This window comes from Thamnophis elegans, chromosome 15, assembly GCF_009769535.1.
Source record: "Thamnophis elegans isolate rThaEle1 chromosome 15, rThaEle1.pri, whole genome shotgun sequence".
NCBI classification, from domain to species: domain Eukaryota; kingdom Metazoa; phylum Chordata; class Lepidosauria; order Squamata; family Colubridae; genus Thamnophis; species Thamnophis elegans.
This window is the reverse complement of record NC_045555.1, coordinates 22,471,353-22,482,559: the sequence shown is the minus strand read 5'-3', so window position 1 is coordinate 22,482,559 and position 11,207 is coordinate 22,471,353. Positions and strand designations below refer to the sequence as shown.

The window sequence follows — 11,207 nt, the reverse complement described above, 5'->3', positions numbered from 1 at the left end:
ATTTGTATGTGTGTGTATATATATATACACATATATACATACACAAACTGAACAATGGCAACAGGTCAGCTAATTTACTCTACGTTTAGAAATAAGGCAGAAAGAATAAAAGCAGCAAATAACCCAAAACCGAAGAGGGAAACCAAAAGAGAAGTAAATGAAAACAAAATACAAATCAAAACTGAATTGAGGTTGGTAAGGTGGTCTTTAATGTGTCACAAGTTTTCACAAGGACAAAGTTGGAGAAGGGAAAAAAAAACCCGGTTGTCTAGCTCATGCAGAACCAGCGGTGATCATACCTTGACCCATCCTATTCATCCTTGTGGCACTTTAGGAAGAGAAGTATATAAGCTACGTAAGTTTTCAAAAAGGCATTTAAACTGTCACATGTCCCACTGAGCACTTTAACTGGCACATCCTTGGCAGTCTTTGAGGAAATGCCTAATGGCAGTGTGGGGGTAATACACAAGTGCATTAATTTAAGACTGGTAGAAAAGGACTGCAATATTGCTTTCCAATTGGGACTGGAATACGGATGCTTAGGAGGAGAGGAAGAATAGGAATCTGACACAATTTCCAGCAATCGCATCTCCCAAATCGTCAAAAAGTAGGAAGTGTTTGTGCGGTCGTGCGATGTATCTTATTGCGATTAAACCAGAGGTTGTCAGTAAAAGTGCTTGGCTTCATTGTCAATTCACACAGCAAGCGTTAACCATCAACATGCTTTTGGGAGAAGCAGAAGGGAAGGGGATGCCTACAGTCGCTAGCAACTCTTCCTAGCCCCAATATACAACTTTCTAAAACACACAGAACACATGCGAGGCGAACAACTAGCTCTTTCTACCAAAAGAAAGGAAGGCAGGGAAGGAATTGTAGAATTGCAAAGGGTGCACGTTCTGCACTGAAGGGTGGTGGTGGTAAAAAAAGTGGTACGGAATTTCAAAGTGCAGCACGGAGGTACATAACCTCTTCAGTGTTCCATTTGGAGTCCATTCCTACAAGTCACCAATAAATGGACTGCCATAGCAGTTAGCTTGGCCGGGGTCTTTCCAAATGTTCCAACACACAAAATAAAAGCAACGTGGAAATATATTTGGAGTTTAGGCAGTGGTGGGATTCAAATAATTTAACAACTGGTTCTCTGCACTAATGACCAGCTGGGTGGGTGTGGATATGGTGGGCACGGCCCAGGAGTTTGACAGACAACATTCGGCCTACTGCACACATACCCGGGAGCACTCGGTGTCACACCATGGCACCTGTTTTGGGCCTAGTAGGCCTCTCTGCATCTATCTGGGAGCCAAAACGGGGTGTGTAGGGACTCTTGGAAGGGGCGGGGCCAGCCAGCAATTTAACAACCGGTTCACCCAAACCGCCCTGAACCAGATGAATCCCACCACTGGATTTTGGGATGGCTGTGCTGAGAACTGTGAAATATCAGATTTTGTCATGTTTATGTTTTGAGAACAGGGCTTTCTCAAATGGTTTTATAGAAAATATCAGCATATTGCAAGGAGGACTAAAGGCTAAGACAGCCTCAAAAAAGGGAGGGGGAACATGCCCCATGGCCTGTAAATATGCCCGTGGCAACAGGGAAGAATTACGCAGCAGTGTTGTTTGCACATGTGCATGCCGCCAATAATGCCGGCAGATTAATTGGCAAGTGAGGAGCAATCTACAAAGCATCACCAACTTCCACAAGCATGAGAGCAGTTGAGGGACAAGTGGGCAGGCAGAATGAATGCTAGGGGCCCTATTAAGAAAAATATGCTATGATAGATTTGTGGCTCAGAGCTGAACTGTGGGGTTCCTGATGCTCTCTGAACTTGGTGGTTTTCTTGTAGATGTTTCATTACCCAACTAGGTAACATCATCAGTGATAGAAGGAGGTGGGGTTTGTGGGGAAGAGAAGGAGGACTGTGGTATCCTTGGTGTTCTCTGAACTTGGTGGCTTTCTTGTAGATGTTTCCTTACCCAACTACATAACATCCTCAGTGATAGAAGGAGGTGGGGTTTGTGGACCAGAGGAAGGAGAAGAGGAAGAGGAGGAGGAGGAGGGGGGAAGAGGACTGTTGGGTGCTCTCCGAACTTGGTTGCTTTCTTGCAGATGTTTCATTACCTAACTAGGTAACATCATCATGTCTGCAAGAAAACAGCTACCCTAGGATTACAAATGGACACCTATTGTTCTGGAAGTGAATTATTTTTTGAGTGACAGAGAGAAACAAAGCTTCAGCATGGCTCCAAAAATAAAAAATGTGGCTCAAAAATCAAAGAGTCCTGTGTTTGGGAATACGTGTAAGGAGTGTTGAATTTAACACTTAGTTTAAACACTCAATAAGGAAGCGAGATTTGGCAAATCTATTAGAGTGGTTACCAAAGTAAAGACCTATAAGGCAACCTGTTTGGTGGATTCTTTTTAATCTTTTAAAATCAGCTGGTACAGGTAATCCTCGACCTTGGACCTTAATGGAGCCCCAAATTTCTGTTGTTAAGTGAGACATTTGTCCAATGGGTTTTGCCCCATTTTATGATGGGGCTTCCTTGCCCCAGTCATTCAGTGAATCACGGCAGTTGGTAAGCTAGTCGCACGGCCGTTAAGTGAATCAGGCCCCATTTGTTCTGCTGGTCAGAAGGTCGCCAGAAAACCTTGGGACACAGCAACGGTTGTAACTACAGACCAGTTGCCAAACATCTGGATTTTGATCATGTGATCATGGGGATGCTACAAAGGTTGTAGGCGTGAAAAAAACCAGCCCCGTCACTTTTTCCAGTGCCGTTGTGACTTTGAACAGTCACTAAATGAACTGCTGTAAGTGGAGGACTACCTGTAAATTTTACTGTCAAACAGGCTTGCCAAGCCTATTAGCTAAGGCCTGGTCCCACTTTTTCTTCAAGGTGTGTGTCTTCCTTGAGGTATTGACAGCACTAAATTAAAAATCTCCAAGCAGGGAGAGAGAGAGAGAGAGAGGGAGGGAGGGAGGGAGGGAGGGAGGGAGGGAGGGAGAGAGAGAGAGAGAGAGAGAGAGAGAGAGAGAGAGAAGATCTCCTGTGGAACATTGCTTAAATTAAGGAAAACTTTCTGCTCCATGTTGAATATTCTATGTATGCTCCTTTGCTATGTGAAGAAGCTTTTACCTCATCTATTTTGTACACCAGGTGACAAATGCACCTTTTATTAGAAGTCAAAGTCTCAGGAAGGAATATCCTAATGAGTTGCATTCAATATTTATAAATTGTGTGTAGCACTACATCCCAGATGTCAAAAAGGGACAGAAAAGATAGTTATTCGTGTGGCAGGCTAGATGGGACTTAATATGCAAGCAGATTTTTTTTTTAATCTTAAAAAAAAAAGGTTAAATCACTACAATGGGAAAAACGACATCCCTAACAATTTCTGGGTATTAAAAGAAAGAAGGCAGCGTGATAAAGCTAACATTGCTTTAGTGTAACAGCATGTGTGTAAGACTATGGGGAAAAACAACAACTACAATGGTGTGTAAGACACATGTTATCTGCAGCCCAAGGGATTGAATTTTCTCATCTCCCTGGTAGGTTTCACTAATGCTTGCAAAATGATTCCATTGGGAGAATCCCGCCTTTATGTATGTGATTGTGAAGTCTCTCTCTCTCCCTCTCTCTCTCTCTCCCCACACTCCAACTCTTACCTTAAAGGTAAAGGTTCCCTCGCACTTGTGTGCTAGTCGTTTCCGGCTCTAGGGGCAGTACTCATCTCCGTTTCTAAGCCAAAGAGCCAGCGCTGTCCGAAGATGTCTCTATGATCATGTGGCCGACATGACTCAATGCCAAAGGCACACAGAGCACTCTAATCTTCCCTAAGAGCGCTCTAATCTTCAAAGTGGTCCCTATTTTTCTACTTGCATTTTTAACGTGCTTTCAAACTGCTAGGTTGGCGGGAGCTGGCACAAGTAACAGGAGCTCACTCCGTTACGCTAGGGATTCGAACCGCCAAACTGCCGACCTTTCTGATCAACAAGCTCGGCATTGAGCTGCCAGGTCCCTTACTCTTTTCCTTAGGTACATCTATTTCTGGAGTTGACTTCTTTTTTTATAAAAAAAAACCCAACCCAAAATCCATTATCTCACTTGGAGAGAAAAAATCGCTGTGCTATTTAGCAGTTCGCTCTTTATCAGATCTGCTCTGCAATCGTCAATGAGGTTTTGGTCCATTTGCTTGGTTGCTGTTGTGCTTAAAAAGGGTTTCATGGTATCAAAATAAAAATGACAACCACATGCACACTGTCATACGTATGTGTATAAAATGGGGGATCCATGGGGGAAAGCCAAGGAGAACAGGAGGAAGCTAATTATTGGACACACCAATTAGGAAAGAATGAGTGGATACAGCTTCACACACAGGGAGAGGAGAGACATGGATCAGAGTCTATCTTCTTGCACGTACTTCTGCTTTTCCCGGGAGTCCCTGGACTTTGGGCGGTTCTGTCGATTCGCCGTAGCTGTCAGAGAATGGACCGAAGAGCTTTTCTTGCTAGACGCATAAGAAGAGTGGGAAGAGTGAGAGAGACTCGCCCGAGACTGGCCGGCGTTGTGGTCGTACTGCATCAAGCAGAAGATCCAGTCCGTCGGCACCAGCTCGAATTCATAAGGTGGATTGGCTATAACAAAACTGGAAAAGAAAAGAAGAAAAACAACAACACAAGAAGTAATGGATAGAAGCTTATCGCAGAGAGAGCCAACCTAGAACACAAGAGAAATGTCCTGTCCGTGAGAACAATTAATCAGCAGAACGGCCTTTGGCTCCAGAAGTTATGGCTGATCCATCCATCCTTCTGTCTCTGTCTGTCCCTCCCTCCCTCCCCTCCTTCCTTCCTTCCTCATTTCCAACATGGCATTTATGATTTTCCAAAATCTATGACTTTCCACCCAAAAATGTCCATCAGAACAAAAAAAAAGTTTATAGTATCTCTCTCTCTCTGCATGTATTCTTTCTTTCTTTCTTTCTTTCTCTCTCTCTCTCTCTTCCCCTTACTTCTTTTTCTATCTCTTCCTCCCTCCCTCATTTCCAATGTGGCATTTATGATTTTCCAAAATCTGTGACTTTCCAGCCAAAAATGTCCAACAGAACGAAAAAAAGTTCATAGTATCTCTCTCTCTCTGCATTTATTTTCTTTCTTTCTTTCTTTCTTTCTTTCTTTCTTTCTTTCTTTCTTTCTTTCTTTCTTTCTTTCTTTCTTTTTTTCTTTCTTTCTTTCTTTCTTTCTTTCTCTGTCTGTCTGTCCCCCCTTCCTTCCTTCTATTTCTATCTCTTCCTTCCATTTCACTGTTGCAGCGACTGGGCAGCTCATAGAATAATAAAACATTTAAAAATATAATACAAAATGCTTAAAATTATGAAAATTAAATAAAACCAGGAGGAGAGGCAACAGGGCAGTGGGGAATCTCTCTATTCTGTCAGCCACCACCAGTCTATTGGGACAAAGGCCAACCATGAGAGACACGCTTGAGGCTCTTCCAGAAGGCCAAGATTGTTGAGGCAGCTCTCACCTCCAGCAGGAGACTCAAAGTTCTTTGGCAGACAGGATCCAAAGTAGGCCTTTCCAGCTGGAGCAAGTGGGATGGACGAAACCTATTTGGGGGAAATGGCTGGTCCCCTGTCATAAAAGGCTTTATAGGTGGTAACCAACACCCTGAGTTTGCCCCATATCTCCACTTTTTGTTGTGGCCCGCCAGTGGCCAGTAGAGCTGGCAGCAGATTCCGACAGTGAGGAGGTTGGGGAAGAACATGGGCCAATCCTGGAGTCTGGGAAAGGCTCTGATGAGGGCTCTGTGTTGGAGGCAGAGATGGGGCCAGGGCCGTCCGACAGTTATCATCTGCCTTTGGAGTCAGACATCAGTGAGGCAGAGGAACAGCTGGAGCCTGTTCCCAGTGTGCGCAAGAACAGAGTTGCCAAACGAAGGGAACAGCTAAAGAACAGGGGTCGACTTGGGAGTACAGCCACAGGTGGGATGGTGAATGGCCCCTCCCACAGGGAATAAAAGAGGAGCAAAAAGAGAGGGGTGTTTGCAGGAGACAATTAATTCATTCCTGCATTCTTGCCAAGTATTGTGGCATCTGAAAGATATCGGCCTGGTCACGCTCCAAGCCTGATCAAGGTCGGTAATTGTGAACTATCTTGAAAGACTGTGGGAGAGGAAAGACTTTGCTGGAGAGGAATTCACTGTAAATTAAATAAAAGGGATTTATTGGGACGAGGACGAGGCTTCGTGCTGCTGGGGGAGCCTGGGTCAGAACACTTTCCTTTCAACATCTCACTCAAGAAAGAATTGTGGGAAATTGAAATGTTCTGGTTTGCAGGTCCTATCGAACACAGAATGTTTTTGAAGCAGTTGTCTATTTCTATTTATTTCTGTGGAGAAGCAAAAAGATATCTGGTGCTAACAAAGGTACAGCTATTGAATAACTGTTTTCTGGGTTCTAAAAAGAACAACCTCACTTAATGAATGGTTGGACATATTTAAAATAACAAGGATCAGGCCCCAAAAAGTTGGCACATACCGTTTCGTGCATTGGCTAGGCGTGCTTGAGTTGAAATCTCTTAATCGGTATATTCCAAAGCAGAGCATATTGTAAGTTTTCAAAGCTTTACAAAATAGATCTCCATAACAACCACCATCCTAGGAAACAATAAGCAAACAAACAAATACATAAAAGAAATGTTTTCCCCACCCTCTCAGTTATCACTATGACATGGAACATGAGGGAAATAATTTAAATCAATAGTTCTTTGCCAAAGAAAGTGTAAGGGAATCTGCTGCAAGTGAGAGACAATTCCTCAAGGAACTCTTTCATTTTAAATGTTCAATCTTGGAACAGCTAATAAATATGTGCACAACAACCCTAACCACAATCAAAGTGCTGGAAATGGGAACATCAGTCTTATTTGAAATGAACTCCCAAGTTTGGGATCCGCAGATCAGCTGCTCCCACAAATGAAGAACAATGCAATCTGGGATGATTAAGAACACGCAACATTTGCTTTCTTGCTCTAATCTTGGAAATAGCTTCATTTGGTGATGTTGTCAATTGTCATGAAGGTAGTTTGCATTTTAGCAAGGAGAAGATGATGTCATAGGACAGGACTGTTCCACCTTGCTCTGGGAAAAGGGAGAGGAGGAGGACAAGGAGGGAACATGTAGAAGAGGAGGAGGAGGAGGAGGAGGGAAGGTGGAGAAGGAGAAGAGAAGGAGGAGGAGGGAAGGTGGAGAAGAGAAGGAGAAGAGAGGAGGAGGAAGAGGAGGAGGAGGAGGAGGAAGAGAAAAGGTGGAGAAGAGAAAGAAAAGGAGGAAGAGGAAGGAAGGTGTAGAAGAGAAGAAGAGAAGGAAAAGGAAGCCGAGGAGGGAAGGTGGAGAAGAGGAAGAGAAGAGAAGGAGGAGGAAAGGTGGAAAAGAAAAGGAGGAGGAGAAAGAGAAGAAGATGAAGAGAAGCAGGAGGAGAAGGGAAGGTAGAGAAGAGGAAGACAAGAGAAGGAGGAGAAAGGAAGGCGGAGAAGAGAAAGAGAAGGAGAAGAAGGAAGAAGAGGGGAAGGGGAGGGAAGGGAGGAAGAGGAGGAAACATTTTATACATCAAACTTTCCAAATTCCCTAAGTCATTCATTTGTTTTGATTACAGGAATCCAATACTGTTCAGCCTGCCAGATTCACATTCATATCGATGAATGCAATGTATTCGTCGTTCCGGCCTAACATATCCCACGGATCATCTCAGGCCAATCTTCCGTAGCTTCTTTGGCTTGCTCATGAGGACCTTACCCCAAGGTCTGCAAAAGGTCCATCCAACAAGGCCAGCTGAGACACCCGGCACCTGTCCCTATTGGTCAGCGTCTGTGGGGTGCTGTAGCCGCCCCGGAGCGCATTCTCTTCAGCGATTAGGGACTCCAGTTCTGGCGTGGCCCCTCCCGTCACCAAAGTACGTATCAGGGTGAGAATGTTGTCATTGAAGTACGTCTGTGGGGATAAGAAGATGCCTCCTTAAGCAAACAGCATTTAAAGGCCCTTTTCTGCACCAAAGTTCTTGGCTGTCTCTTCAAATAATTTCCCTCTGCAAATACACAGAGAGGAGACCCCAATTACTCTATTTTTTCCTGCCCTATTAAGCTTCCATTGGATTTGTCCTCACCTCCCACTACTATGTGTATGTGTGTGTCTCTCTTTCTGTCTCGGTGTTTGTACGTATCTAACTCAGGATTGATTTTGATCAAAGTACAGAAATGTAAATCATGCATGTTCCCTATAATTGCAGATCCTGTAACTGCCTTCCTTCTCATGACCTTCATGTCTAATAGCAGCCTGGAGGAGCCTCCATTGGAAAGTTCAGATCCCATTTAAAGATCATAGAGCCCAGCTTGCCTTTAAAAAAAATATTTGTCACTAATATTCCTCAGTGCTTTGGGTGGCATTCCTGATTACGTGAACTAGTGGTGGGTTCCGGCTCCCATTGCAACCAATACGCTGCAGCAGCGCCAGGCGTCCACCATATGCACATGCGCAGCATGTGTATGCGTACCCAACGCCAACGATGCTCCAGCTGCTTGGTGGAGCATTGCACAGGCGCCATATGCTCCGTGCACGTGCACAAATGCCCCGGTCAGCTCAAATAGAGGTAAGGAGAGCGGGCGGGCGGGTGGGCCCTCTGAAGCACCGTACCGGGGCGTACCGGTCGTATCCCACCACTGACATGAACCATCTTCTCAAAGGATTCTACAAAACATTATATTACAGGAGTTGTCAGGGTTGAGATCAAGGGAAGTATGAGTACCACCCTTGATCTTGTGTCAACACTTCCTGCGGCAGTCCTGGGGTACTCACTTGAACTGTGTCAACCCCAGAGGTGGTATTCAGCCGGTTTGGATCAGTTCATCTGAACTGGTAGTGGAAATCACGGGTGGGCATACACCCCACCCTGGCACTCTGCCGTCTTATTTAGGCACGTTTTCAAGCCTAACTGCATGTGTGGAAGTGTGAGCGCATGCATGGAGGGGTGCGCTTGCTCACTTTGCAAACTGGTAGGGAAAGTAAGTGAATACCATCCCTGATCAACACTTCCTGGATCAATCTCAACTTTCCGAGTTGACACAGGTGGGATACAAATCTGTAATTGAATTATTGTATTTTTGAATTTTCCCTCAAAAAGAGGCTGAAAATCTGGCTGCATCTTATACACTGAATACAGCATTTGTTTGCCTCTCGAAACCCCACCCCTTCACCAAAATGGCCATGCATAGCCTCTAGGAAGCTTTCAGAGAGCTCCTGGGGGCCGGGGAGGGCAGAAATGAGCAAAACATGGGCCACTTTTTGCTCAATTCTGCCTCCCCCCCAGTCCCCTGGAGTTCTCTGAAAGCCTCCATAAGGCTATCTATGCTCTTTTTCGGGCAAATAATTGGTGCGTTTTTTGCTCATTTTTGGGCCACCCATCCCCAGGAGCCCTCTACAAGCTTCCTAAAGGGTATGCATGCCCTTTTTTGGAAAAAAAAAACGGGCCTGTTTTCACAAAAAATGGGTCGTTTTGGGGAGGTTTGCAGAGTGCAATTTTTTTTTTTAAATTGCCTCTTCAAAACCTTGGTGCGTCTTATACTCAGATGCATCTTATACTCTGAAAAATATGTTATATCTAGCTCCTTTCCCTTGCTGTCCAGCTCCCGCAACTTTAATTACCACATAAAGACCATCACCTTAACTATTCTGATGTTCATTTTCATAGAAATATCCTTAAATATTATGTTCTTGGCTACATTTTTATTCCGCTCTTCTGTAGGACTAATCTATTTCCTTTTCCACCTTGCTGTCCATCTATAGATGTTCCTGAATCCAGAAAAATAAAATGATCTACACCTTCACGTCTTCACCATTGTGAGTGTCGTTAACTTTACCTTCTCAATATTTTACCTTCTGGCCTGAAATTTGTTCTTAATTTTTCACTTTATGCTTTCACTTTCAAATGAGATTGTCTTATTTTATTTTTCATTAACAATGTGCTTGTCTGGAAAACTTAAATAGTGCTTCAACACTTCCCTCCCCTCCCCCATTTTGAATCTAAATTTCATCTCTCTCTATTCTGCATTTTTATGATATACTATATAGATAGATAGGTGATAGATAGATAGATAGATAGATAGATAGATAGATAGATAGATAGATAGATAGATAGAGTCTGTGAATATGTTTGTGTGTGTGTGTGTGTTTGTATTTATCCACAATGGACAAAGATGCAAACAGATAGAATGAGCACCTATGGGATCACCCCTCTCATCTGTCATCACAACATGAAATACTTTGAAACTAACACCTTAGATAAATCTGAACACAAACCCAAACTCTGGCTTAGATATGTAGATGACACTTTTGTAATTTGGTCACATGGGAAAGAAAAACTGGACAACTTCCTCACACATCTCAACAGCCTACACCCCAAAATACAATCTATGGAAATAGAAGCCAACAACCAACTTCCCTTTCTGGATGTCCTAATCTACAAAAAACCCAATGGCTCCCTAGGACACACCATCTACCGGAAAAACACACACACCAACCACTACTTAAACACACAATCCCATCACCACCCTGCATAGATCAACTCTGTAGCCAAGACCCTCATCTCCAGAACCAAGCCTAGCTGACAAAGACCACCTGAAAACTGAATTACACACCCTCACAAACATATTAATCTCCAACGCATTCCAAAAAAACACAATTACCAACCTAATCCAAAGGGAGACTCCCCCCAAGAACCGAGACACAGAACAGGACAAAGGCATCACCCTCCTCCCTTACATCAAAGGCACCACAGATAAAATCAGCAAAATTCTCCATAAACACAATATCAAGACAGCCTTTGACACTGACCAAAAAATAGCCAACATCTTAAGAAACCCCAAAGACAAGATCCAGCTAGAAAACCAAGGAGTCTATGAAATACCATGCAAAATCTGCCCAGCCACATACATTGGACAAACTAATAGGAGAATAAATGCACCCATCGCAGAACACAAAACGCAGTCAGAAAAGAAGAAAAAAACTTCCCTTTTCCAGCACCTTAAAGCAACAGGACATGAAATTGATTTTGAAGGAACCAAATTACTCTCCAAAACTGAACGCTTCAACAAGAGAATAATTATGGAAGCTATCGAAATAAAACGTGATGATACCTCTCACCTACCAGACATCTGGAA

At 43.7% G+C, this 11,207-nt stretch overlaps 1 protein-coding gene across 1 annotated transcript in view; it reads right to left on the bottom strand.

The window, feature by feature from the left end:
- Positions 1-3,928: 3,928 nt before the first annotated feature.
- Positions 3,929-11,207, bottom strand: part of LOC116518577 (calcium-activated potassium channel subunit alpha-1) — a 91,082-nt gene continuing 83,803 nt past the window's right edge. The window contains exons 7-9 of the mRNA XM_032232078.1: positions 7,792-7,986; positions 6,539-6,657; positions 3,929-4,648 (exon numbers count right to left, since the gene is read on the bottom strand). Coding sequence (XP_032087969.1) covers positions 4,399-4,648; positions 6,539-6,657; positions 7,792-7,986 — 564 coding nt within the window. The 3' untranslated portion in view covers positions 3,929-4,398. The remainder of the gene's footprint in view (positions 4,649-6,538; positions 6,658-7,791; positions 7,987-11,207) is intronic.